We start from the raw sequence: 25,820 nt of genomic DNA on the forward strand, positions 1-25,820 counted from the left end.
ACCAGAGCCTCCTTGGAAGGTGTATTTGGGTCCTTTGGCTTCGATGTGGAGGCGGAAATCTTTTTCGGTTCAGAATGTTTCGGGTTCGGATCCGATGTCTTTTCCTTCGGCGCGGGGGTGATCGGTGCTGAGGTCTTTTTGGGAGTAGGATGCGCTCCGTGCTTCGGTGCCGATGGCGCCTGTGGGACAATGATATGAGATTTGCTCGGTCTCGAGCTACCGGAAGGCTTGTCCTTTATATTCGGAGCCGAGCCTGAGGGCGGGGATTTTGAAGCTTCTTTTTGGTCGCGACTGGGGTCAGCAGGCGAAGTCTTGACCAGGGCCTTCTTTTTTGGAGGTGGGATTGGGTACGGGGCAGTTGTACTCAATCGTTGACCTGGAGTGATGGGGTGGTCTGAGTCCTCTGCTTCGTACACGATTTGCAGATCCTCAGAATGCTCTTCTGGGACATCAGGACATTCATCGAAAACGTCCACCGGTGCCGGAGCTGCCTGTTGCGCCATGATGTGTCGTCGGGCCCGGCAATCACGGAAAAGGAGGCGCAGGCCTGGCAATTATTCTCGTTGTGCTCAGGCGAGAGACACAGGTTACAGAGCTTGTGGTGGTCACTGTGTGGAAATTAAGCTCCACATTGGGGGCATTTTTTTAAATGGAGTCATTTCCATGAGCCCTAGGCCCAAACGGCGTTGATAGGCCCAGAGGCCAGCGTCAAAAACTGAAATCGAGTATCTGAGGAGCACGTCGAAGATCACGCGATCGAAAACAACACAGTCGAGTCTATGATGGTTTGCCAAGTCGAAAAAGTTTGGAGAATATGGTGACGTACCGGAGCGCATAAGTAACATCCGAACCTGATGTCGGAAAAAAACAATCTGAAGATGGAGTCGATGCCCATGCGCACTATCGTCCAAGGGAGGAGTCACCCATCTCGTGACTACAAAATACTTTTCCAACCGAACTACAAGGTGCAAGCATCCGAGCCCAACACCAGATGGCGATCTATGCAAAAGTGTACTATCTGCGGCTGATATGCCTTGGACCATAAGTAACAGAGACAGACCGATGTGAGCATGCCTTCTATTTTTTGGCAAAATTACAATCCCTCACCAATTCCTCAAGTCAGACTGTTCGCCACTGCTAGAATATCGAAAGCTCCTATGGCTCTCAAAGTTCAGGGAGTGCATGTTATGGCTGACAGTGGGAGAAGCAGATAGGTAGTTTTACATTCAATAACTGCTAGCTTGCATGGCAGAAGACAGCATTGAATTTTAGGCATGAGAATGTTCCTCTTCATAAAGAATACAAAAAAGACAGAACCAGCTATTCATTCTTAATAACTTATAAGAGCAACAGAAAATAATTACAGACATTTGTAAAATGGTTGGCATGTATCTTTTTTTACCTAATTTCCAACGCCTTTGTTTCAATGGCAGAAAGCAAAATATCGAAAAAAGAAATTTTTCCGTCAGTCCAAATTGTGAAAACCGCAGTATGTATCAATTTTAGAGATCATATTTGTTTAAGTATTTAAATCAAGTTGTGATTCTTGAACTGTTTTAAACAAAGAGGCAGCTAAAGGTTCTGCAATACACAACACAACACTACACTATTTGACAGTCAAGCTATGGTGCTGCATTAATCTGGACCTTCTCCGTTCTAGGCAATTTGAAGCATAAAACGCTCGGGAAGAAATTTCATGTGAATTGTTCGTATTTCTTCAGGATTATGCTCTTCTGCTTATGTGTACTGATTAAAAATGGAGTTCAGATGATTTTCTAGCACACATTCCCAAAAAGCTTTATTACTTACAAATAAACTTTCTGAATGCCTGAAGACCCAAAGACATGCAGCTACCAAAGGGCAAACATTGAACATAGCAGAAATGAGTGGCAGTGAGTAGTGACTGCATATAAACTTTAAGCACTAACCTACTGTGTCAACCAAGCAACAGCATTTCTAAGAAGTCAGTACCTTGCCTTAATCTACTCACCTGGCAGAGAAGACAGAGGAGGGGTGAGACTTCTCTGAACGGAATCATCTCCCTCGCCACTCATTGGTTCAACTCTGTGATTCCTTTTCAATTTAATTTTCTTTGTCTTCTTTTTGTTGCAGTCTAATGAAACCAACATTTTAAGTTGAAAATTAAATAACAGGTTAATTGTGGCAATACATTATTTTATCTTATCAACTGTTCAATCAGCAAATAATGCTCATCAGGAAAGAAGAACAATTGTTACTTACCTGTAAACGGTGGTTCTCCAGTATTGGTGTCTTTCATAGAATCACATGCTTGAATATTCCCCATCATCGAAGTGGGAGCCCCACGGTAAATAAAATAGCAATAAACCAATAATATATGTATATAAAAACATAATTACATACATTCCAAAACCATAAATACTTATAAGTACTAAGGTTAGCATTAACACATAGGAATACATAGAAGACAAGAAAAACCTTTATAGCATATCCATGTCATTATGTTAGTCCAAACTAAAGCCAATCAGGCGCCAGCACCCCTCTAGAACCTTCTCCTCAGAGGCTCAGGCCCTCAGATTTTCGTGACAAAAGAGTCTAGGAGGAGAAGCGAGCCTCTGAGGGGAGGTGGGTATGTCGCATGTGAATCTATGAAAGACACCAATACTGGAGAACCACCGTTTACAGGTAAGTAACGATTGTTCTACTCCAGTATTGGGGTGTCTTTCATAGATTCACATGCTTGAATAGAATAGTGAGCAGTAATAGCTGGCCGCAAGACAAAATAGCAGTGCATTAGCATGAAAATGCAATGAAATGACATAAGCTGCCAGACCGATAATAGTAAAAAGACTGTACAGGCGGAGGGAAGGAAAGAGGCTCACCTTATTTAAAAAGATTACGAAGCATCGCTTGGCCCACTGCTGTATCAGCTTCGTTGATCGTCTCAAGGCAGTAGTGCTTCGTGAAAGTGTGCCTGCTCGCCCACATGGCTGCTAGACATATTTGATGAATCGGCACACCAGCAAACAGGGCAGTAGAGGATGACATCGCCCTGGAGGAATGATCCTTCACTGTAGACTGAAGAGGCTTGCCAGCCTTCTGATGACAGAAGGAAATAGTGGAGGAAATCCAACGTGCAATAGTTGGCTTGGTAACAGCACGCCCCCTGCGCATGCATCCATAAGCAACGAACAGTTGATCAGACCTACGAAAGGGCGCTGTCCAGTCGTTGTAGAATTTAAGGCATCTTTTAATGTCCAAAGAATGCAAACGCTGCTCCGCTGAGATTCGGGATTAGCACAGAAAGTTTTTAAAAACACTGGTTCATTGAGGTGAAAATCAGTTGGCACCTTAGGCATGAATGCCGGGTTGGTGCGAAGTACAACACAGTCCGATTTGAATTGAAGGAAAGGAGGCTGAATGGTAAAGGCGTGGATATCACTTACGCAACGTGAGGAGGTCAAAGCAAGAAGAAGGGCCACCTTCCAGGTCAAAAATTTCAAATCCGCTTTGTGGATTGGCTCAAAAGGTGCCTTCATCAATTGCGTCAAAACAACATTGAGATTCCAGGTAGGAGGAGGATGCCGAATGGGCGGGAACATCCTGAACAGCCCCTTGAAAAACTGCTGAATGACTCTGGAAGAGTAGAGAGAGGAAGATCCATCCTGCCGGATCGAGATATTGCAGCTAGGAAGACTTTCAAAGTGGAGTGGGAAAGTCCTGATTGAGCCAACTGGAGAAAGAACAGCAGAAGCTGAGTAGGAGAGGAGTGCACAGGATGGATGTTGACAGATGCACACCAGTGACAGAACCTTTTCCACTTTAGCTTGTAAGTCTTTACTGTGGATGGAGCGCTCGCATTGGCCAGAACCTCTCTACATGCTGGGGAAACGTTAAAGTGGGCAAATTCAAGGTGTTCAGGTTCCAGGCCGATAATTTGAGAGAGGAGGGGTCGGGATGACAGACCTGACCCTTGTCCATTGTGAGGAAGTCTGCTCGAGTACGTACGAGGATGGGTTTGCACTGTGAGAGAAGCTGCAATTCCGAGAACCACGCTTGTCGATGCCATCTGGGAGCGATCAGGAGAATGTGACACAGCTGTCTCCGCATCATCCATAACACTCTAGGAACCACCGAAATCGGCAGAAAAGCGCAGGCAAATAGATTGCACCAGTCCATCAAAAGGGCATTTCCGCATGACCCTTGATGGGGAAGCCAACTTGCATAAGACGGGCATTTCCGGTTGACAGGGTTCGCAAAAAGATCCATGTCCGGGCGACTCCACAGCCGAAAGATGAAGTCCAGAGTCGGCTGATGAAACTCACACTCGTGGGTCGAGGACGCGGACCCGCTAGGATGTTGGAGATGCCTGGTAGGTGAACCGCTGTCAGAGTGATTTGGCGACGGAGTGCCCAGCCCCAGATGCTCTGTGCCAGCTGAGAAAGGAGCGGTGACTTGGTGCCACCCTGCTTGTTTACATAGTGCATAATGGTAGTATTTTCGGTTTGAATGAGCACTGATTCTCCCTGGAGGAGAAGATGGAAAGACTTGAGCGCCAGGAAAATGGCCATTAGTTCCAGTCTGTTGATGTGCCAGGAACGTTGAGACAGGGTCCACTTGCCCTTTATGGATAGCCCCTGAAGATGTGCGCCCCAACCTTCCAAGGAGGCATCAGTGGTAAGTATGAGCTCCGGAGCGATGGTTAGGAAAGAAGTGCCAGCAGCGATGTTTGGCGGTTGAGCCCAACATTGGAGAGCGGATCTCATTCGAGCGGTCATCAGGACCAGATCGTTGAAAGAACCGGTGACTTGACGCCATTGTTTGTCCAGTTCCTCCTGAATTGGGCGACTCTTGAGCCTGCAATTTGGGATCAGGGAGATGCAGGAGGATGCCATCCCAAGAAAAGACTTTAATACACGGACTGAAACGGACCCTTTTCAACGGATGAGAGCCACTAGGCGTAGAATCCGCAGCTGATGCTCGTGAGACACGAATGCCTTTGCCAGTGAAGTATTCAGAGAGGCCCCTAGAAAGGACCTGCATGGAGCTGGATTGACCTGAGACTTCTCGGTGTTGATGAAGAGACCGAGGGAGTGGAATAGAGTCTGGCGGAAACGAGTGTCCAGAGACGCCTGATGACAAGATTGCGACTTGATGAGACAGTTGTCCAGGTAGGGAAAAAATTGAACTCCCTTCAAACGTAGATATGCCACCACCGGGGCCAGGACTTTCGTGAAGACGCGAGTGGCGGAGCGAAGGCCGAAAGGCAGAACCTAGAATTGAAAGTCTCTGCGCCCTACCCGGAAGCGCAAGTACTTCCGGTGTTTTGGAAGTATCGGCGCGTGGAAATAAGCGTCCTGGAGATCGATGGTGGGCATGAAATCGTCCTTCGAGAGAAAGCAGAGAACTTCCGCTAGTGTGAGCACGCGGAAGGACTGGCACTTCAGGTACTTGTTCAGGGCTCTTAAGTTGAGGATCGGACGCCATTCGCCAGACTTCTTGAGGATGAGGAAAAACCGGGGAATAGAATCCCATCCCCTTCTGAGACTTGGGAACCACTTCGATGGCACCTTCCTGAATCATGAGTCGAATTTGTCGAAAGAGCTCCCCGAGGTGAGCAGGAGGTGGACCAGTTAGTGGTGTGGTTGGAGGGAACTTGACAAACTCCAAAGCATGGCCTTTTGATACAATGTCCAGCACCCAACGGTCTGAGGTGATTAAAGACCAATTGTAAAAGAAAAGGGAGATTCGACCTCCAACTTTGAGGGGGGAATGCAAGTCATTCCCTCTTAGAAGCAGAGCCTCTGTAGGAAGACTTTCCTCTGTAAGACTTGGTAGACTGCTGCCGATAGGACTGCTGTGACTGGGAGGAATATCTTTGATTTCCTTGGCCATAGGAGCGGTACTGGTTGGATCCACAGCGAAAAGAAGAGGTGCCGCGTCCGCGCGCACCACGAAAAGGCTCTTTGCGAAACTGCAAAGTGCGTAATGCACGAGCTGTTTCGGTGTCCTTTTTTATTGCCTGAAGTGCGTCGTCCACATGCTGACCAAAAAGCGATTCGCAGTCACAGGGCATGTCGAGGATCTTCGCCTGATAATCTCGGATGACGCTCTCTCTCCCTCTTGAAGAATATTGAGAGCCTCTGCTCTGGAGGGCTCAGGGATGAGGTCGATAAAAGAAGACATACCTGACCACATATGGCGGTCGTAGCGCCCCAGAAGGGCCAGAGAATTCACATCCCTCACGGTGGTAGAAGCCATAGTGGAAACATTTTTGCCAATGGCATCAAGACGACGTCCCTCTCGGTCAGGAGGAGTGGTAATTGGAGAAGACGGATTCCTGGAACAAGCTGGTGAACCCTGGGGCGCCTTATATTTCTTTACCAAACGAGGAAGAAGTGCCGGAATAGAGTTTGGCGTCTACATCAGTTTGACACCCTCGTTCCAAATGAAGTCAATTATGGGCACTGTCCGGACCGGTTTAAAAGGTTGACTCTTGAAATCATAAAGAAAACAGTCCTCATCCTTCAGAACCATAGGAAGTTTAAAACGCTGCGCCGCTCGTTTCATAAGTTGGCGAAAACCAGCTATATCCACAGGAGGGGAATCCTTTGGACCCGACGGTGGCAGAGACATGTCTGGATCTGATAGTCGTCCCAGTCCGCCATGTTCCCATCATCATCATCATCATCGACTTCGCCGTCTTCCTGATCTGGGCGAACGTCCTCGTCCTCATCCTCAAACCGTTGCATGGACCTGAATAGAGGTTGTTTGTGCTGCAGAGGGCGCAACTGACTCTGGCGGTGGGGCAGGGGGAGGAGCTGCGGTAGCTGCAGGCACCGTAGGTTGCGGAGACCCCTGGTGAGACAGTGGAAATCATCTATTATAATCTTCTAGCATGTATTGGAGATTAGAAATGAGGGAGAGTGGTTTTTGAGCGGTGGGAACAGGTTCCTCCTCATGAAAATAAGGATCTACCTGATCATCCTCATAGTCTTGACATTTAATGACGAGCTCAGAAGGGCTTCGAGCTGCCCGGAACCTATCATCTTCCTCCTCATCAGAACCAGAGTCCTGCTCCAAACCCGTTGCAAAAAGAGGTGACGGAGGCTGAGAATGACGTGGAATTGGAAGCTGATTCAAAGGCACCTATCACCGTTGGTGCAGAGGGTCAACAGCAGAAGCCCCAGATCTGGATGAAGAAAGTGGCACCAGAGGCAATGATGCGAAGGTAGACGTCGACGACATTAACATCGTCAAAAGGACAACCACCGTCGACAAAGCCGTCGACGGCAAGACCACAGCCGTCGACGACAAGACCACAGCCGCCGCCGACAAGACCACAGCCGCCGCCGACAAGACCACAGCTGCCGCCGACAAGACCACAGCCACCGACGAAGCCGCCGTCGACGGAGCCACCGTCGACGGATCCGCTGCCGTCGAAACAGCCGTCGCCGACGAAGAGGCTCTCTTCACAGTAAGTGTCGACGAAGATTTCGATGTCGACGATGAGATTGGGATCGTCGACAAGACAGATTTGTAGCTCACAAACACCATCGTCGACACGGACTACGTCGACGCAGCCGCCGTCGACGAGCCACTGGTACAAGTCGTTGTCACCGTCGTAGTCAGAGAGCTGGAGACTGCAGATTTCGTCATCTGAACGACCGTCGACGATTTTGCACATTTTTTAGTGGAAACATGCGTAGAAGGAGCCGTGGACGCCTGAGAGTCAGATCTCGGGGGCATAGGCGTAGCAGGAGGAGGTGGAGACACAAGAGGAGCCTTCTGAAGTTGAAGTTTCTTCTTTTTCAGGAAAGGAGATGGCAAATACTACACACTGCTATGTTTAGAAGCGGCTCTAGACACACCTGACGCAAGGTTTTCTGCGTCAGAAAGAGGTGAATCCTTATCCTTCAACCTCTGCAACCACAGAAGGAGACGCCCTTCCCTGTCCTCAAGGGTCTTGGTGGAGAAAGTCCTGCAAATTTTACATTTTCCTACCTCATGCTCTGGATAGAGGCAGTAAATACACTTCTTGTGAGGGTCCTCTGAGAAGATCGCTATCGATACACCGGCGAACAGGAGGGGAAGCAAGACGTGACTAGGCGGCAGAACACATCCGTTCGGAAGCGCAGAAAACACGTACAACAGCCACCCCCTGTAGATATTGTAAAAAGCGGGAAATCGTCTTCTAATTGAAGAGAAGAAAACAGACACCCGCTAAGTAGACACACGTGGACACTGAATGAACAATGAAACCACGAGGGAAAACATTTGTGTAAATAATATAGAATAAATGCAGTTGCTGAACTCATTAATAGCAGAGAAATTCTATCAATAATTTGTCAGAAAAAGATACTCTCATAACTGTGAAGCCTGTCACAAAAAGGATACTGACTAACGCCTTGGTGCTCCAGCTGTCTTAGACTTTAAAAGAAGGAGATCTCTTGTATGAAATTGAGGACCCCACTATAAACCGTCCTTAGGAAGGTGTGACCGTATCTGTGGTATTTACACCGAAACGTGTCGACGCAAGGGAAAAAAAGAGAATCCAACTAAGCCTAGAAGATACCAACTATACACAAATTTAATAACTGTGGTATCATGTTACAAATGCAGTAAGGCTATTGGATCCCATTAATTGGTTGAAATATCATTTGAGCAAATACTTTCTTTGGGGTGTTTCTGTCCTGCATAATTTATGTCATTGATACTCTCATATTATGTTGTATTTGTTTCACTTTTAGGTCTGCATGTAATGTCTTTTTAATTATGAAATGTTATTCTTGTGTTTTTAAGGTATATTTTTAATATGAAATGGTAATGTGCATTGTATACACTGTATATTTTCAGAAAAATGTACTACTTATTTTTTCTGAAATTTTAAATCTTATTTTTCTGTTTTAATAAAAGACTGTAAACGTTATACTTTGGTTGTTGGTGTGTCCCTTAAATATTTGTTTAGGGGTGTTCCTTACACACTGTTACCTTTAAAAGTATTCCAGGGATTCTTTCTGGACTTATTGGTCCTCTGAGAGGAGCCGCAATTTCCCACAAGAAGTACATGTCCGAAACAAAGACTTCTTACTTGAAGACATCCCAGAAAAAACTGTAGAAATCTTGAAAGAAGTTAAAAACTGAGCAGAGTTCAGGGAGACTCCCTTCACACGACGTGCGGAAGAAAATCTGAGGGCCTGAGCCACTGAGGAGAAGGCTCTAGAGGGGTGCTGGCGCCTGATTGGCTGTAGTTTGGACTAACATAATGACATGGATATGCTATAAATGTTTTTCTTGTCTTCTATGTATTCCTATGTGTTAATGCTAACCTTAGTACTTATAAGTATTTATGGTTTTGGAATGTATGTAATTATGTTTTTATTTACATACATTATTGGTTTATTGCTATTTTATTTACCGTGGGGCTCCCACTTCGACGACGGGGAATATTCAAGCATGTGAAACTATGAAAGACACCCCAATACTGGAGAAACATGCTCATCAGGAAAGAAACAAACCTAAGTAACTAGTTACTTTACTTCGAAAATGTTCTGTTTGTGCCTGCAGATTCTTCATCTTGCTTGGTTTCCCAGTTCCCAGGCTGGGCTGAGAACTTTTTGAGCAATTCTCTGTCACTGAACCCAGGTCGCGCTATTTGAGCTTCAGCCACAGCCCATGAGATGCCAAAAACAAGTGATGAAATGTGTCAATCAAATCATCGTTCAACAGTAGTGACGTCCGTTTCACTTAATTTGCTGTGACTCGCCAAGGCCAGATTGGTAATGTAGTGAAAACAAATTAAAATCTAGATAGACATCTGTACGAATACACTTTGTTGATGAAGAGAAATCCTCAGAAAGACGGTGTTATAAGACATGTAGGAAGATGGATATCCAGACAGAACAATACCAGATAATAGTAAGTTTTTCTAATGGATATTTATTGCTCTGGATTCCTTAATTTGAACCACTTACATCACACAAAAGGGACTAGCGGAGGTAATCAGTTATTCATGCACCACAATCTCTGCAGGATAGCATGCCCAAATTGTAACATGATCCTCTTGATTAAAAAATAAAGATGTTAAGAGCTCAAAAGAAAACAATGAAGCACCAGCGAGTTATAACCGCGGCGGAATGCGGTTTAATTGAGTGGGCGGTGCCGCGTCAGCCAACCGACGTGTGCAGCACTACAGAGGTAGTGCTCGCGACGGACAGTTGGCCAACGCACGCATCGAAGGGGATAAACAGTGGTATAGGCGAGTTATAAACAGTGGTATAGGCCCTATATAGGCTGCTTTTAACATTATAATGAACTAATCTACAGCATTTGACTCTCCTACTTTTGTCTGCCTCTCAAGGCTATGTGGATTGCTCAAGAGCATGAGAAGTGATGAAGAAGGAAATCAGCTAAATCCCTTAACTGGCATATAAAACCGATTATGACACATTTTAAAGAAAAATGACATATGTAAACTAATTGTGCTAACTATACATGAGAATAATCTTGAGGAGACTTAGGTATTGCATCATAAAAGCATGCAGACGAGAATACAATTAGATGAAAATTTGTCATTTGAATAATATAGATTATACTCTATTTACTATTATTGGTGTATCTTTTCAATGTGTAATAGAAGATGTTAAGCGAATAAGCTCACATTATTCCAAACGTCCGAATTTTACTTATGTTATAAAAATGTGTGGGAAGAATTAATGAAAACTAATGCAATCTAGATGACATTATGTGTGTATTTGAAGAGTTTCATTTTAAGTTGCACATGGGGTATTGTGCACCAAGTGAGAAAAGAGACAAGATTGCTGCATGTTTACACTAATTCCAAATGCTCTAACATTTACAGGGAATAATCCTAATACATGTACTAATATGAATTACCAGAAACAATATTAATAATTTGTTTTGAAATAATTTTACACGTTGGTACTTTAAAAATGCAGTAATATGTCATAGTTACATGTGCTATTCACAATTACACTAAACTGCTTCGTGACTGCAAATAAGTTGAAAGAAAATATATAAAGCCCCTTAAGTTATAAGAGAAATGTATATTTTCCTTCTTTTGTATTTCATGAACCAAATTTAATTTGGGCCTGCATTTCTTTACGCTGCATGACAATCACCCTATAGGAACAGACCAATGGACTGAGTGGTCTGACCAGATGAGGTGACCTAGGAGGTGTCACCACGGAACTTGAGGAATATATTATACATTGATGGGACAATGATTAAATTATTGATTAGAATCAACTTTAACTACATCTTGTTTCCGTCTCGTCATGATTTGTCTCCAATGACTGATTGTGCATTACAATTGAGTATTAATGAGGGATGGGAATTCTAATAGATCTCTGGACAGCAGATACTAATGTTGTTGTTTTGCATTGCTTTAACTGATTTATAGGTTTGGATGATCCTGGTACGACTGAATTTCTACAGGAGATTTGGTCTAGCAGTGATAATACTATTTGTGTATAGTTTAGTTTTGAGAGTTATATATATGAAACTAATTACAAGTTTGTAGGGCAGTTACCCAATTCCTGGACCTCAATGGATAACTGGAGTGGGATACTCTATGTCTGACCTCTCTCGGCACGAAATCAGATCCATCCGAGGCCCAAGTAGATAAATCCAAAGTGTAGTGTAGGGAGAAAAAGGAATAGAAAAGTAAATGGGCCCAGTGCTGCTACAACAGAAGCTGGGAGCCAAGTAAACAGCAAGCTTTCACCTCCTTAACCCTCCAGGGGTTTGGTGTCACTGAAGAGATAGAAGTAGGAAGGGGAATCTCCAAGCAGCTTCCTAGTCTCCCTGATCCTTGGCAAATGAAGAAAGCAATTTTGCAGAGTGAGAATTAAGAGGCATTAAGACACCTCTTCTGTCAATGCAGTTCAAGGTAGATGTTTGTCAATTACCACTCTGGCTACACACTGTCAACACACAGCTCCAGCTGTGAAAGGAAGCAGACATCACAGCTTCGGGGTTGTTTAAAGCTCCTGTGGCTCCAGCAGGAGGCTACATCTGCCACTGTAGCCTTCAACTTGGGACAATAGCGCAGACATAATATGTCTGAAGCATTGACAAAGTGGGGCTTTACAAGAGGCCTCAAAAGAAAGGAGTTTGTAAGTCTGGTCGAATGAGCACTCACCATTTCAGAGACTACATTTTTGAGAGAGGGTAAACTGCCTTATGTACATGGTGACCAATCTCAAAATGCAGTGTATGGGAAGACCTCTCCATTTATAATGCCAAAGAAGCTAACAAATAACAGGTCATCTATCATGGTACAGATTCATTATTAAGTAAGAACTCAGCCCTCTCAAGGACCAACTTACGTCGCTGTTCTGCTAACTTAAAAAGCTGAGGCCACAAGCAACATTTTGATACAAATGGAAATCCTAAACCAACAGATGGAAATCAATACCACTTTCAGAAGCAATGTCAACTTAACCTTTACAACAGGGCCTGTAAATATAGTACAAAATTGAGAGGCAGAATGAGCTCATAATCCATTCAGCAACCTGGTGGAGGAAATCCCTAAAAGGAAAATGGGTTTTGCAAAAATATCTGTCATAGGACAGAAACATAGCAAATCAAAAGGAGAAAGCCTGGGTCCTCTAAAGAGACAATCAAAGGCTAAGAAGGGTAAAGATTCAATTAGCCCTTTTAAACATGATGATACAATTGGTAGATGGAAAAAGGGATCTTGAGACGATAATGAACAATTAATAAAAAAGCACAAGGATAACCTTTCACTGCCCTAACATAGAGGACTTGCAGTGATAGGACCAATGGAAATGGTAAGAAATGAGTTACTTACCTGTAACTACAGTTATCCAGTATTGGTGTCTTTCATAGATTCACATGCCTGAATCATTCCCCGTCGTCGAGACGGGAGCCTCCGGTACATAGAAAAGTAATGTCCTATAGACATACATAGAGAAAAATAGGCATAAGGTCCTCTCCTTAGTAGCCTATCCTTGTGCTTATGTAAAAAGGACCAAACTCTTAGAGCCAGATAATCAGCTAACACCTCCCTCTAGAACCTTCCTGTCAGGAGCCTCAGTCCCTCAGATTTTCGTACGCACCAAGCTAAGTAGGCGTAGCACTGATAGAGAGATAGGTGAGTCCTTCCAGGGGAGGCGGGAGGGTTGCATGTGAATCTATGAAAGACACCAATACTGGATAACTGTAGTTACAGGTAAGTAACTCATTTCTTATCCAGTATTATGGGTGTCTTTCATAGATTCACATGCCTGAATCAGAGTAGCAAGCAATGCAGAGTGCACATTTCTGATGGAACAGCATATAGAAGTCCTTAGATAAGACACCCTGCGAGCATGAACCATCACTAGAGCATGAACCATCACTAGGTATCCACAATAAATAACACTAAAGAAATGTGCATACCAGGGTAGGATGGAGGGACGGAGGAAGGCTCACCTTACCGAAATAGATGGCGTTACACCTTACCGAAATAGATGGCGTTACACTGTTTGTCCCACTGCTGCATCATTCATCAGCTCCGTATCCAGGCAGTATTGCCTAGTAAAGGTATGCGGCGACTTCCATGTTGTCGCCCTGTAAATGTCAATGAGAACCATAGAAGTGGACATAGCTCTCATGGTGAGCGCTCTCACTTTGGAATGCAATGGCTGTCCAACTTGGTCATGACAGAAAGCAATGGCTGCAGAAATCCATCGGGAGATGCTCTGCTTGGCAAGCGGTAGACCCTTCCTAGGTCTGCTGTAAGTTCCTAATAGCTGGTTAGATTTCCTGAATGTTTTCGTTTTGTCACTGTAAAACTGTAAACATCGCTTGAGATCCAAGGAAAAAAACAGCGATCTCTCAGCTGCCGTGCTGTGGTTCGGAAAAAAGGAATGCATAACCACACGTTCATTTAGGTGGAAGTTCGACGGAACTTTTGAGATAAACCTAGGAGTGGATCTCAGAGTTACTCAGTCTCTATTAAACTGCAGAAAAGGATCCTGGATACAAAACCGTCTGTAGTTCACTGACCCTCCTTGCGGATTTGAGCGCCAGGAGGGGTGTGGATTTTCCACGAGACATACTTTGGGTCAGCTCTGTGTACTGGTTCAAACGGATGTTTTATGAGCTGGTTAAGAACCACATTGAGATGCCAGGAGGTGGCAACATCCTTACTGGCGGGAAAGATCTATATAATCGTTTTAGAACGTGCTTAATCAACCCGCTTGACCAGAGCGATGGACTCGTTGAAATTATTTCATAACGAGATATTGCTGCTAAGTCTACTTTACTGGAGGAGCGGGCTAGGTCCGACTGTGCCGGATGTAATAGATAAGGCAATATTTGATCCGGTGACGTGGAGAAAGGCCAATTTCCGTGATCTGCACCCTAAACACAAAAGCGCTTCCATTTCAGGGAATATGTTTAGGTGCTATCCGCCCCTTCTCTGACAAGTATGTCTACAGTCTTGTGGAATATTCAGATGGTGGAACTCTGAACCCAGGGGCCAGGCGACTAACCTGAGAGACTTCCGATCCGGACGTTGAACTTGATTATAGTTCATTGTAAGCAGAGATAGGTACTGCCGCAGGTGGGCCGGCGGCTCCAGGGATAGACGGTGGAGCTCTGTGAACCAATGTAGCCTCGGCCAAATTGGGGCTATTAAAATCAGAATACAAGGCTCCACTAAAATTTACTTGAAGACCATGGGAAGCATAGGGAATGGCGGAAAGGCCTACGCAATGCGATTGGAGATGCATTCCCTAGAGACCCTGACTGGGGTTGCCAATTTGCGAAGTGTGGGCATTTGGCGTTCATTCTCATCGCAAATAGATCAATTTGCGGCGTGCTTTATCTGGAGAAGATGTGGCCAATGATTTGTTGGACAAGCTCCCACTCGTGTGACGATGTTTTCTGGCTGCACAACACATTGGTGAGCCCATTGTCCGTCCTATTTTTGGCAGGCAAGCTTTGAAGGGCCAGGAAGACCGCCCATAGTTCAAGCAGATTGATATGTAGTTTCTTCTCCATAGGAGACCACCTTCCACATATCTGTAGCTCTTGCAGAAAAAACTCCAGAGCCTTCCAAAGAGACGCCTTTTGTGACGACATGAGGAACAGCCGGAAGTAGGAATGACGAGCCTTGAGACAGGTTTTGAGATGATATCCCCCATTGTAGGACTCCGGCCATGTGAGAATTCATTTTTTATGTGGTCGTCAGATGACCCTGTGCAGTGGACCCACTGCTTCTAGAGCGCCTCCTGTAGAGGTCTCATTCGTAAATGACAGTGAGGAATCAGGAGGATGCACGATCACACTCTGGATGGGAAAACCTTTGCTGACCGTGTGTCCAGGGTTGCACCTAGGAAACTTATGTAGAGAAAAGGTTTTAGGACCGATTTTTCTTGATTGAGGGTGAGATCCAAGCAATCGAAAGCTGAAAACAGGCGTTGGAAGACCTGGACACGTCTTCTAAGGATGAAGCCTTGACCAGCCAGTCATTCAGATACTGAAAGACTTGTTGTCTGAGATATGCCGCCACCGGGGAACGGTATTTCTTGAATGTTTGCGGCGCAGACTTGAGCCCAAAAGGCAGAACGCGAAACTGTAAGTGTCTGCTCACTACTGCAAATCGAAAGTACTGTTTGCTATTCCTGTGAATTGGGATATGGAAGTAAGCGTCCTGTTTGCAAGACCTCCTGGATTATCATGCGAAACGACTGCTTCTGTAGGAATTTGTTGATGGCTCTGAAGTCCAAGAGTGGTCTCCACCGCTTATCTTTTTTCTGGATCAAAAAGAAGCGGGAATAAAACCCTTTTCCCTTATGAGGAGGTACTCTCGCTATAGCTCCTTTCTACAGCATAATCCAGATCTCTCGAAGAAGCAGCCGTATATTTTGATATCTCCGCTGTCCTTTCCTTGAAAGGACAACTTCTCAAAAGAGGAGTGCTTGTTTTGCTATTGTTGGCACTGAGGGCATTGCAGGCCATTCTGGTCTGAAGAGCAGGAGGATTCGAATTGATAATTTCCTCTGTAGGAAGACCGTCTTCTTCCTCCATTTCTACTAAAGGATTGGTTCTTATACTGAAGAGTGACCAAGCTCTCGCATTGTCTGCTTCGTTAACTTTTTGTGCCAAATAGTAACTGGCTATCATATGGCCTGTCCAAAAAACGTTGTTCGCACCTCAGGACGGAAAGGGCCCTCCTTGGATCCGCAAGACTGCTGCTCCACCCAACTGGTGGAACCCTGTCATAGCGATATTCCACGCGCAGTCTATGGTTTGACGCCGATGCTTCACCATCTAGCAGACTCCACTTTACTTTCTCCTCGGATGAATGTGGCAATTCCGATTGGTATGGGGCATCTGTGCCCACAATTGCTCATGATAGCGTCCCAAGGGCGCTAGAGCGTTCGCTGGGGAAAGCCTGTTCCCAATGTTGTCCACTCTTATTCCCTCCTTATCAGGAGGAGGCGACAACGGGCCGAAGGATTCCCGGAGCTCTTCTGGGCCGCCTGTGTCACTACGGAGTCCGGCTTAGGATGTTCCTGTGAAACACGCCGGTGCTGTATCTGGCTCTTTATACTTCTTATCCAACTGAGGGATCACCAGTGATACAGAGGAGGGGTATATCATGACCCTTACCCTTCCTGACTATGGGTAAGTGATAATCAGTATTGACCTTACTGCCTTCTTGAAGGGTACTTTGAAGACGAACAAGAAACAGGCCTCTTCCTGAGAGGTTATTGGATCTTAAAACGTTGAGCAGCCCTCTCTACCACCTTAGAAGAGATTCCAGAATTGGCGGATTTCTTCCTTCGTCCACGAGCCCTTCGACGAGATCGCCGCCATAGACTATGCCGTCGTAGACGAGCAGTCATAGATGAGGCCGTCGTAGACGACTCCATAGACGATCCGTCGTAGACAAGGCCGTCGACACCGTCGGAGACTAGCCTTTGTAGATGAGGCCGTCGTAGATGAGGCCGTCGTAGATGAGGCCATCATAGACGAGGCCATCATAGACGAGGCCATCGTAGACGAGTCCATCGTAGACGAGGCCATCGTAGACGAGGCCATCGTAGACGAGGCCATCGTAGACGAGGCCATCGTAGACGAGGCCGTCGTAGACGAGGCCGTCGTAGACGAGGCCATCGTAGACGAGGCCATCGTAGACTAGGCCATCGTAGACGAGGCCATCGTAGACTAGGCCATCGTAGACTAGGCCATCGTAGACTAGGCCCTCGTAGATTAGGCCATCGTAGACTAGGCCATCGTAGACTAGGCCCTTGTCGACGCTGTAGACAGGCCGTCATAGACGAGGTCGTCGGGGACTATGCCATCGTAGACGAGCCCTCGAAGAAGAGCCTTCGTAGAGGAGGCCATCGTCGATACCGTAGACAGGGTGTCATAGAAGAGCAGTCGACTCCATAGACGATCCGTCGTAGACAAGGCCGTCGACGCCGTCGTAGACTAGCCTTTGTAGATGAGGCCGTCATAGACGAGGCCGTCATAGACGAGGCTGTCATAGACTAGGCCATCATAGACTAGGCCATCATAAACTAGGCCATCATAAACTAGGCCCTTGTCGATGCTGTAGACAGGCCGTCGTAGACGAGCAGTCATAGATGAGGCCGTCGTAGACGACTCCATAGACGATCCGTCGTAGACAAGGCCGTCGACACCGTCGGAGACTAGCCTTTGTAGATGAGGCCGTCGTAGATGAGGCCATCATAGACGAGGCCATCATAGACGAGGCCATCGTAGACGAGTCCATCGTAGACGAGGCCATCGTAGACGAGGCCATCGTAGACGAGGCCATCGTAGACGAGGCCATCGTAGACGAGGCCATCGTAGACGAGGCCGTCGTAGATGAGGCTGTCGTAGACGAGGCCATCGTAGACGAGGCCATCGTAGACTAGGCCATCGTAGACTAGGCCATCGTAGACTAGGCCCTCGTAGACTAGGCCCTCGTAGATTAGGCCATCGTAGACTAGGCCATCGTAGACTAGGCCCTTGTCGACGCTGTAGACAGGCCGTCATAGACGAGGTCGTCTGGGACTATGCCATCGTAGACGAGCCCTCGAAGAAGAGCCTTCGTAGATGAGGCCATCGTCGATACCGTAGACAGGGTGTCATAGAAGAGCAGTCGACTCCATAGACGATCCGTCGTAGACAAGGCCGTCGACGCCGTCGTAGACTAGCCTTTGTAGATGAGGCCGTCATAGACGAGGCCGTCATAGACGAGGCCGTCATAGACTAGGCCATCATAGACTAGGCCCTTGTCGATGCTGTAGACAGGCCGTCGTAGACGAGCAGTCATAGACGAGCAGTCGTCGTCGACGCCCTCGACGTCGACACCCTCGTCGTCGACACCCTCGTCGTCGACACTCTCGACGTCGACACTCTCGACGTCGACACCCTCGACGTCGACACCCTCGTCGTCGACGCCCTCGTCGACACCCTCGTCGTCGACGCCCTCGTCGTCGACGCCCTCGTCGTCGACGCTCTCGTCGTCGACGCTCTCGTCGTCTTCGACGCTGTCGTCGACGTGCCATTGTAGACGAGCCATCGTAGACGAGGCCATCGTAGACGAGGCCAACGCCGACGTCGTAGACAGGCTGTCGTAGACGAGCCGTCATAGATGAAGCCATCGTAGACGAGGCCAGCGTAGACGAGGCCATCGTAGACGAAGAGGCTGTCATAGGCAATGATGATGGTTTTGTCATCGACGATCCAGTTGACGATGTTGGCTTCTTAGTCTTTACCTTAGGAGGTATAGAAGACGCCTTTCTGAATGATCCCATGACCAGTGGAGGTGATTTTGACGGCTCAGAAGTCGTCTTTTTACCTGATTTTTTCTCCAAAAGCAAGTCTTTTACTCTCCTTTTCCACAGAGTGAGGAGATTTTTGAAGGACTGCGCCCGGAAGACCCATGAGCGGTCTTTTTTAGGGCCTTCTCAGGACGGTCCCCTGAGGAATGAGTCTGAGGAGATTCTCTTCTTTTTTGAGGTCTCCTAGACGTTGAGGGCAACACCTCATAGCAGTAACTGGAGAAAATAAAAACCTCCTTTCTGGTCTGAAGAATATTAAAAGTCTCTCTTCACGACCCTTCAAGAAATTACTTGACAAAGTGCAACATACCTTGCAGCCTTTGGCCTGTGAGTGTGAGGAACAGAGCAAAGCAACCTTCTGGAACAAGAAGCGCAGGCTTTAAAATAAAATTCTTTCATCCATCTGTGAAAGTAATACATACTAGAAAGCAAAATTATTGTAATTAAGTGAAAAAACACAGAATCTGAGCAGAGCTCAGGGGAGACTCCCTTAGCACAACGTGCGGTAGAAAATCTGAGGGACTGAGGCTCCTGACAGGAAGGTTCTAGAGGGAGGTGTTAGCTGATTGGCTGGCTCTAAGAGTTTGGTCCTTTTTACATAAGGACAAGGATAGGCTACTAAGGGGAGGACCTTAGGCCTATTTTTCTCTATGTATGTCTATAGGACATTACTTTTCTATGTACCGGAGGCTCCCGTCTCGACGACAGGGAATGATTCAGGCATGTGAATCTATGAAAGACACCCATAATACTGGATAACACAGTTGGCACCCTAGCAGAAAAAACAGTCTATGTCCTTTAAGAACACCGCATAGAACATTTCATAGAATAAACAGCCTTGCTGAAGACTATCCAGAGGCAAACATTACTTCTATTACATCAGAAGGAAGTTAATGCCCTAAGAATGTTATCTGTCTGGCGCAGGCCGAGACAGACGCACACAGCCGTTATGTGGCCCTGATGGGTAAGGTCGAAGGACACCCTTTCAACCTCCTTTGTGTGTACATCCTCCTGCCACCACGGCCTCTGCCCTTCGCTGTCTTACACTTGTAATCTCCTCTTTTCCACAGGGACTGACGGTCATTGGAGGCGATTTCAACACCGTTCTGCAACCCTCACGCAAAACACGACAGGTGTTCCTTCAGCATCCCGCCTTGCCTCTGCTAGGAGCTTGTCGGACTGGTCCTCTGCCTTGGGTCTCTGCGATGCTTGGAGGGTGTGGAATCCCCGCCGAGAACAATACACTCACACTTCGGCGGCCCACCACTCTCGTATCGTCTTGCTCCTGCTACCAGCCCTAGACTGCCAATTGATATACGGGGCTACTATGTTGCCCCGAGGTATCTCAGAACATTCCCCAGTCTCCCTCCATCTCGGGAACTCCCCTAATGGGACTGGTACGGCATGGCGGATGAATGCATGGTTCCTGCAGGATTCCGAATTCGTTGAAGCCCTCAGGCAGGAACTGAGGCACGATTTCTTGACTAACACGGGCTCGGTCTCCTCGCCGGAAACAATATGGGCGGCCGGCAAGGCCACTATACGGGGGGTGGGGGGCGCTAGAGGCTTGGTCCACGCAAAACAGACCACTGACTTGTGCAGCTGGAGGCCCGCGCAGCACAGCTGGAGCGGGCCCAGGCTTCCACTGATAACGATGACTCAGCTCAACAGCTTACACAGATCTGCAAAGAGATCCGTCAGATCTCACTGGAGTCAGCTAAAATGCTATGGCGCTCCTCCGTAGCGCGCGTTGGGGCAATAAAAATGGCAAATTGCTTCACAATTGTGTCATCAAAATTGTGTCATACCCCAAAGCCAACCGCATTATTCCCGAGATCCGTGATGAGACCGGCGGTCATCAAGTCACCTCTCGAGCTATCGCCAAACCTTCGCAGGCTACTACGCTGCCCTTTACTCGGCCTGACCTCCCGGAACCTTTCTGCCTGACTTTTTGTCTGGGACTCTGCTGCCCCACCTCTACCAGACGGTCTCAGAGACTCTGGATCTTCCCTTCACCCCAGAACAGATACATGGGTCTCTTTCACTTTTACACTCCGGCAAGACTCCAGGGCCTGATGGCTACCCCCAAGAATACTATGCAACCTACAGTGACACTCTGGTCCCACACTTAGTGGACTTGTTCAAACGTGTGGTGGTTCCCGGTCCTTCCCCCCAGAGACAGATGTGGCTACTATTGTGGCCCTCCCAAAGACACAGCCACCCTCACCTTGCGTGCGGGGACTACCGCCCCATCTCCCTCATAAATACAGAGGTACAAATATTTGCCACTGCAGTGGCCCAAAGACTCCGCCCCATTTGCAAGATGGCGTTCACCCAGATCAATGTGGCTTTATGCCTGGCCGGGGCACCCGACACGGTATACGCCGCCTTCACCTCGCCCTTGCACACCGCCACCACCTCACCCCGTATCTGGCCCTGCTTTTCATCGATTTTGAAAAAGCATTTGAAACGGTAGATTGGAGCTTTCTGGGGGACGTGTGGGAGGTGAAGGGTTTCGGGCCCCCGTTTCGGCGCCTTATCCGGGTCCTGTACTCCAGTCCTAAGGCGAGGGTCCTCATTAATGGTGTGCTTTCTGAGACTTTCCCCATTCAAAGGGGCACTCGCCAAGGCTGCCTGCTCTCGCCGCTCTTATTTGCATTAGCGATAGAGCCATTGGCCTCCTTCATCCGTCAGGACCCCCACATCCGAGGTTGGGCCTGGGACCCGCGCCAGATTGAGAAGATCGCCCTATATGCCGACGACTTCTTCATTTTACTGGCGGACCCCGAGAGCTCAGGCCCAAGATGCTTGGACGTTTTTTCTGCCTTCGAACGAGTCTCTGGCCTCCGGCTCAACCCAGCGAAATCCACACTGGTTCCCCTGCACCCATCCCGGTATTGTTTCGACTGGCAAACGACCATCCCCTTGCGCAGGCAGTAGTTCAAGTACTTTGGGGTGTGGGTCGCCCTCCTTCCAGAACTCGAATGGGCCCTGAACATTACACCCCTGGTTACCAAGGCCAAAGCAGACCTCAGGAAATGGCAATCCCTCCCTCTCAACCCCCTTGGCAGAAGTGGCCTTTTTAAAATAATGGTCCTTCCCCGTTTTTTATACATTTTACAAAACATTACCCTTTATCTCCCAGGGAGCTGGTTTCGGTAACTAGACAGTACCCTCACCCGGTTTATGTGGGGGGCGGACGGCCACAAATGTCCCCGGCACACTGCCGCATACCTCCCTATGATGGGGGAATGGGGGTAACCAGTCTCCACCTCTACTACCTGGCCAAGAGGCTCATCGTGATCCATGACTGGTTTGCAGGCGGCTGGTCCGACCCGCAATACCAGGTGGAACTCCGGTCATTGGATTTCCCACAGCTCCAAGCTTACCTGTATGGGGCCCCCATACCACAGGCCCTTCCCCCCGTCACCCGAACGATACTCATGGCCTAGCGTGCCGCCCTACGCCACACGAAATGGGACCGGACACTCAACAGGCAGATGCCTTTGTGGAGTGGTGTCTGGCTGAAAGAAACCCTTGTCTCTCCGAGACTTAAGTCGATGGGACCACATCGGGATCTCGCTACTAGGAGACATCTGGGTAAGGGACCACATCAGATTGTGTGCAGATCTACAGCAACGCTATTCACTCCATTCCTCCCAATTTTATAAATATTTACAACTAAGGCATGCCCTCCGAGTACACATTCCGTCCCCCACCTCATTCCCGGAATTCAGTCCCCTTGAGGCCCAGGTGATGATGGGATGATCCCAAGACCCTGAACACCTCCTCCAAGCTGTGTCTAGTCCAACTCTATTACCTCCATACGGCCTACCTCACTCCAGTGCCCTTTACAGGGCCCGTATGTGGCCTTCCCCGCCCTGCACGCAATGCAGTCATGCCCCTGCGGACTTCTACCACATGATTTGGCAATGTCCCATCCTTGCGCCATTTTGGGTGGGGGTGGAATTAGAAATTACACAGTCCCTGGGGTGGGATGTTCCTCATGACCCATTGCGCCTGGTCCTGGGTGTGTTTGATGGCCTAAATGGCTCCCGGGCAGATAAGCACTTCCAAGAAACAGCGGTGGCGAAGCATGATATAGTGGCACTCTGGTCCCAAGCCAAGCCACCAACTAGGTGGAAATGGAGACAGGGAGTGGATTGGTGTGGAACCCAGGAGGAGGCCCTCTTTGAGGCCCAGGGTTGCCACGAGCTTTTTGGCAGGATATGGGGCAAGTGGTTCAACCTGTGGCCCTAGGGGGCACATGTGCTTCTTGTACAAGAATGATCATAGGCAAGTGTGTTTTTTATTCATTCTAAAAGTGCCTTACAAGTCTCTGTTGTCTCTAGCCAAACAATGTGCTTGATTTTACAGTCTTTTTTTTTGCGATTTGTTTTTCAAAACCAATAAACTTGATTATCAAAAAAGAATGTTATCTGTCCAAGTTCAATGAATGTAGGTTCAAGAATTTCACATTTGGGAGTAGGCCTACACCAGATTCTTGTAACTAACACCCTCTGCCTATAAAATAAGCCATGACGTACTGAGCTAATGTACAGAAGGAATAGGTTATGAGAATTTCTTTGTCCTTTCAAGTGGGAACGTGGATAACCACATTACCTGAGCTTAACCTGGCATTTAGGGAAATGGTGGAAAACTATAGTGCAATTGAAAGGTCAAGTCAGTCATGAAGCTGCTCCCTATGGCTGAGCTTAGAGGGGATGATATTGAACAGTAGACATCACGGTTTTCATTAAGAAGTATGCAAAGTGATCTACGTTTGGAGCCCATAATGCCAAAAGCATGTTGACCAAAGAGTGACCACGAAGCTTCCATTTGTGCTTCTCCATGTGGAACATGCACTGGGTATCTGCTCTCTAACACCCGCAAGACAAGCTACTGAAATGCCCAATTTGTCTCTGCAAAAAGAACAAATGATGGATGGAATGCTGAACAATGTCACACAATCACCCCAGTACAGAGATCTGGCCAAAAATCTATCGTTTTTAACTCAACATACCATTCCAGTTTAAACCCAGTCATAAGCAAATCAGTCTTGACCCTGCTCCTCATGGGAACAGTCCAGCCCAAACTGCCAGGCCAGGTCCTCCCTGGACCGGAAACAAGCATCCTGGGCCAGGTTTCGGGGTATCACCCCGGCTAGCTTGAATCCAGTAGCATGGGAAGCACTGGAAGTACATCCCCTAAATGAAAACTCATGAATTACTTGGCAAAATAAAGGGTTGCTGCACATCCCTAGAGAATACATGTTTTTTTTCCAAAGAGAGAGACATCATATTTGATTCTAGTCTTTCAATACAATCCGGAGCCTGGCAATCAACAATCAGCTGTGCAGATGCGTCTTCTTTTTGCCGTGTGTTTGCATGTGTTTTCCTTTTCTGCACAGTTTCTGCAATACTGTTTAGTTCTTCGACAAAACACTACAACTCAGAAGTGGTTAACTAGTGCCAATGTAACTGCTCTAAGTGCAAGACTAAAAAGCCACGATCAAACTATATGACCATCCTGCAGACAATTGTGCCTAATGAGTAAGTACCAGCATCTGGATGTCCCTCTCTTTGTTGATCGTAATCTTCTTGTTCCAACTGTTCTTTCAATGCATATTTGTATGTATCCAACAAGCCACCCTCAGACGCAGGACTGCTTCGCTGGCCCTCTTCCTCTTCTGCTTCATGTTTCCTTGGTACCAAATGAACGCTTTGGCCATTCTCAAGTTTCTGCTTTTTCTTCTCTCTCGCTTTCCTCAGTTTGTCTTCGTTCTAATGATATAATGATATAAAAAATACCTTAGTAATAGTAATCCACCTTCAACGCATCTTAAGAAGAAAGTGCATTACATTAAAGCAGGGAGCTTTGAAGACCAATTTCTACAAAGTATTTTTGTGTGAAATCAAAATATTGTTCTACTTTTATTCATAACAGGTAATACTGCGTGTCAATACTTTCCTAATGTACCTGAATCATCCTTACCTTAGTGCCAGAGAGAAAAATGGAACAGAATATTTACAAGAAAGCAAAAGGTTTAAAAAAAAACTATGTCATGCTGCAAAAAGCATAACGTACTTCCACCTGCATTGTTTTGGGTTACAGTTTCTAATGAGTTATTAGAAAGTCCAGAGTCAATTAGTGCCACATAAAGTCTTGAGATTGTGAGGTGCTGCATACTTGTGAGACATTAGCAGGCTGACAATCACACATGCTTCTGCCAGGGTACAAAACAAGTCCTAAATACCCCCCTCTTCTTGCTTTACATTTTGAATTAAGGTATCTGACCTGCCTCTGGCAGTCGTTCAAATTGAAAATATTTCTTTCCAACACCACACGGATTTTCACTAAAACCACGAGGCCAAATATAATGAGTACACAGAATAATTCATTTTTCAGTATGAGAGAATGTGAAAGTAAAAAGAGAACACCAGTACTACAGCAGAAAAAGATAACTTTGTAAAAATTAAATATATTTAGAAAGATAGTAGCAGGTTGAAGGATAGGGGAGGGAAGATTTTAATAGGCACTGACAACGTCAAAAGGAGCCGCTTTGCTAATGTATTTTAGCTGCCACTATTCGCTTTGCCAATGTTGGATTCTTTTATAAGAGTGGAGTGGTGCAGAGAAGAGGTGAGTGGCACAGCGTAAACTACAGTGGGTAGAGTGCAATGCCGTGGAGTGGCGCAGTAGATTGTTTTAGAGTAGAGTGAAGTGACCGAGTGGAGTGGTGCAGAGTAGAGTGGCGTAAAGTGCAGTGGTGTAGGACAAAGTACAATGGCAGAGTGTAGAGGTGTAGAGTAGAGTGGCAGGCATAGAGTATGGCAGCGTACAGTGGAATGATGCAGAGTAGATTGGCATAGAGTGCATTGGCATGGAGAGCAGTAGAGTGGTGTAGAGAGCAGTGGTGCAGAGTAGAGTGGTGTAGAGTGCAGTGGAGTAGTGGCAGAGAGTGCAGCCTTGCAGTGTTGTCGAGTGCAGTGACGTAGAGTAGGGTGG

General features: G+C 46.9%; 1 protein-coding gene across 2 annotated transcripts in view; it reads right to left on the reverse strand.

Annotated features, from left to right (window-relative positions):
- The window catches only part of ARL13B (ARF like GTPase 13B), an 836,406-nt gene that overhangs the window by 65,881 nt on the left and 744,705 nt on the right, over positions 1-25,820 (reverse strand). For both annotated transcript variants that reach the window (XM_086934423.1, XM_086934422.1), the window contains exons 8-9: positions 24,373-24,595; positions 1,991-2,113 (exon numbers count right to left, since the gene is read on the reverse strand). In XM_086934423.1, the coding sequence (XP_086790549.1) occupies positions 1,991-2,113; positions 24,373-24,595 (346 nt within the window). The remainder of the gene's footprint in view (positions 1-1,990; positions 2,114-24,372; positions 24,596-25,820) is intronic.

Source organism: Lissotriton vulgaris, chromosome 8, assembly GCF_964263255.1.
Source record: "Lissotriton vulgaris chromosome 8, aLisVul1.2, whole genome shotgun sequence".
Lineage (NCBI taxonomy): Eukaryota > Metazoa > Chordata > Amphibia > Caudata > Salamandridae > Lissotriton > Lissotriton vulgaris.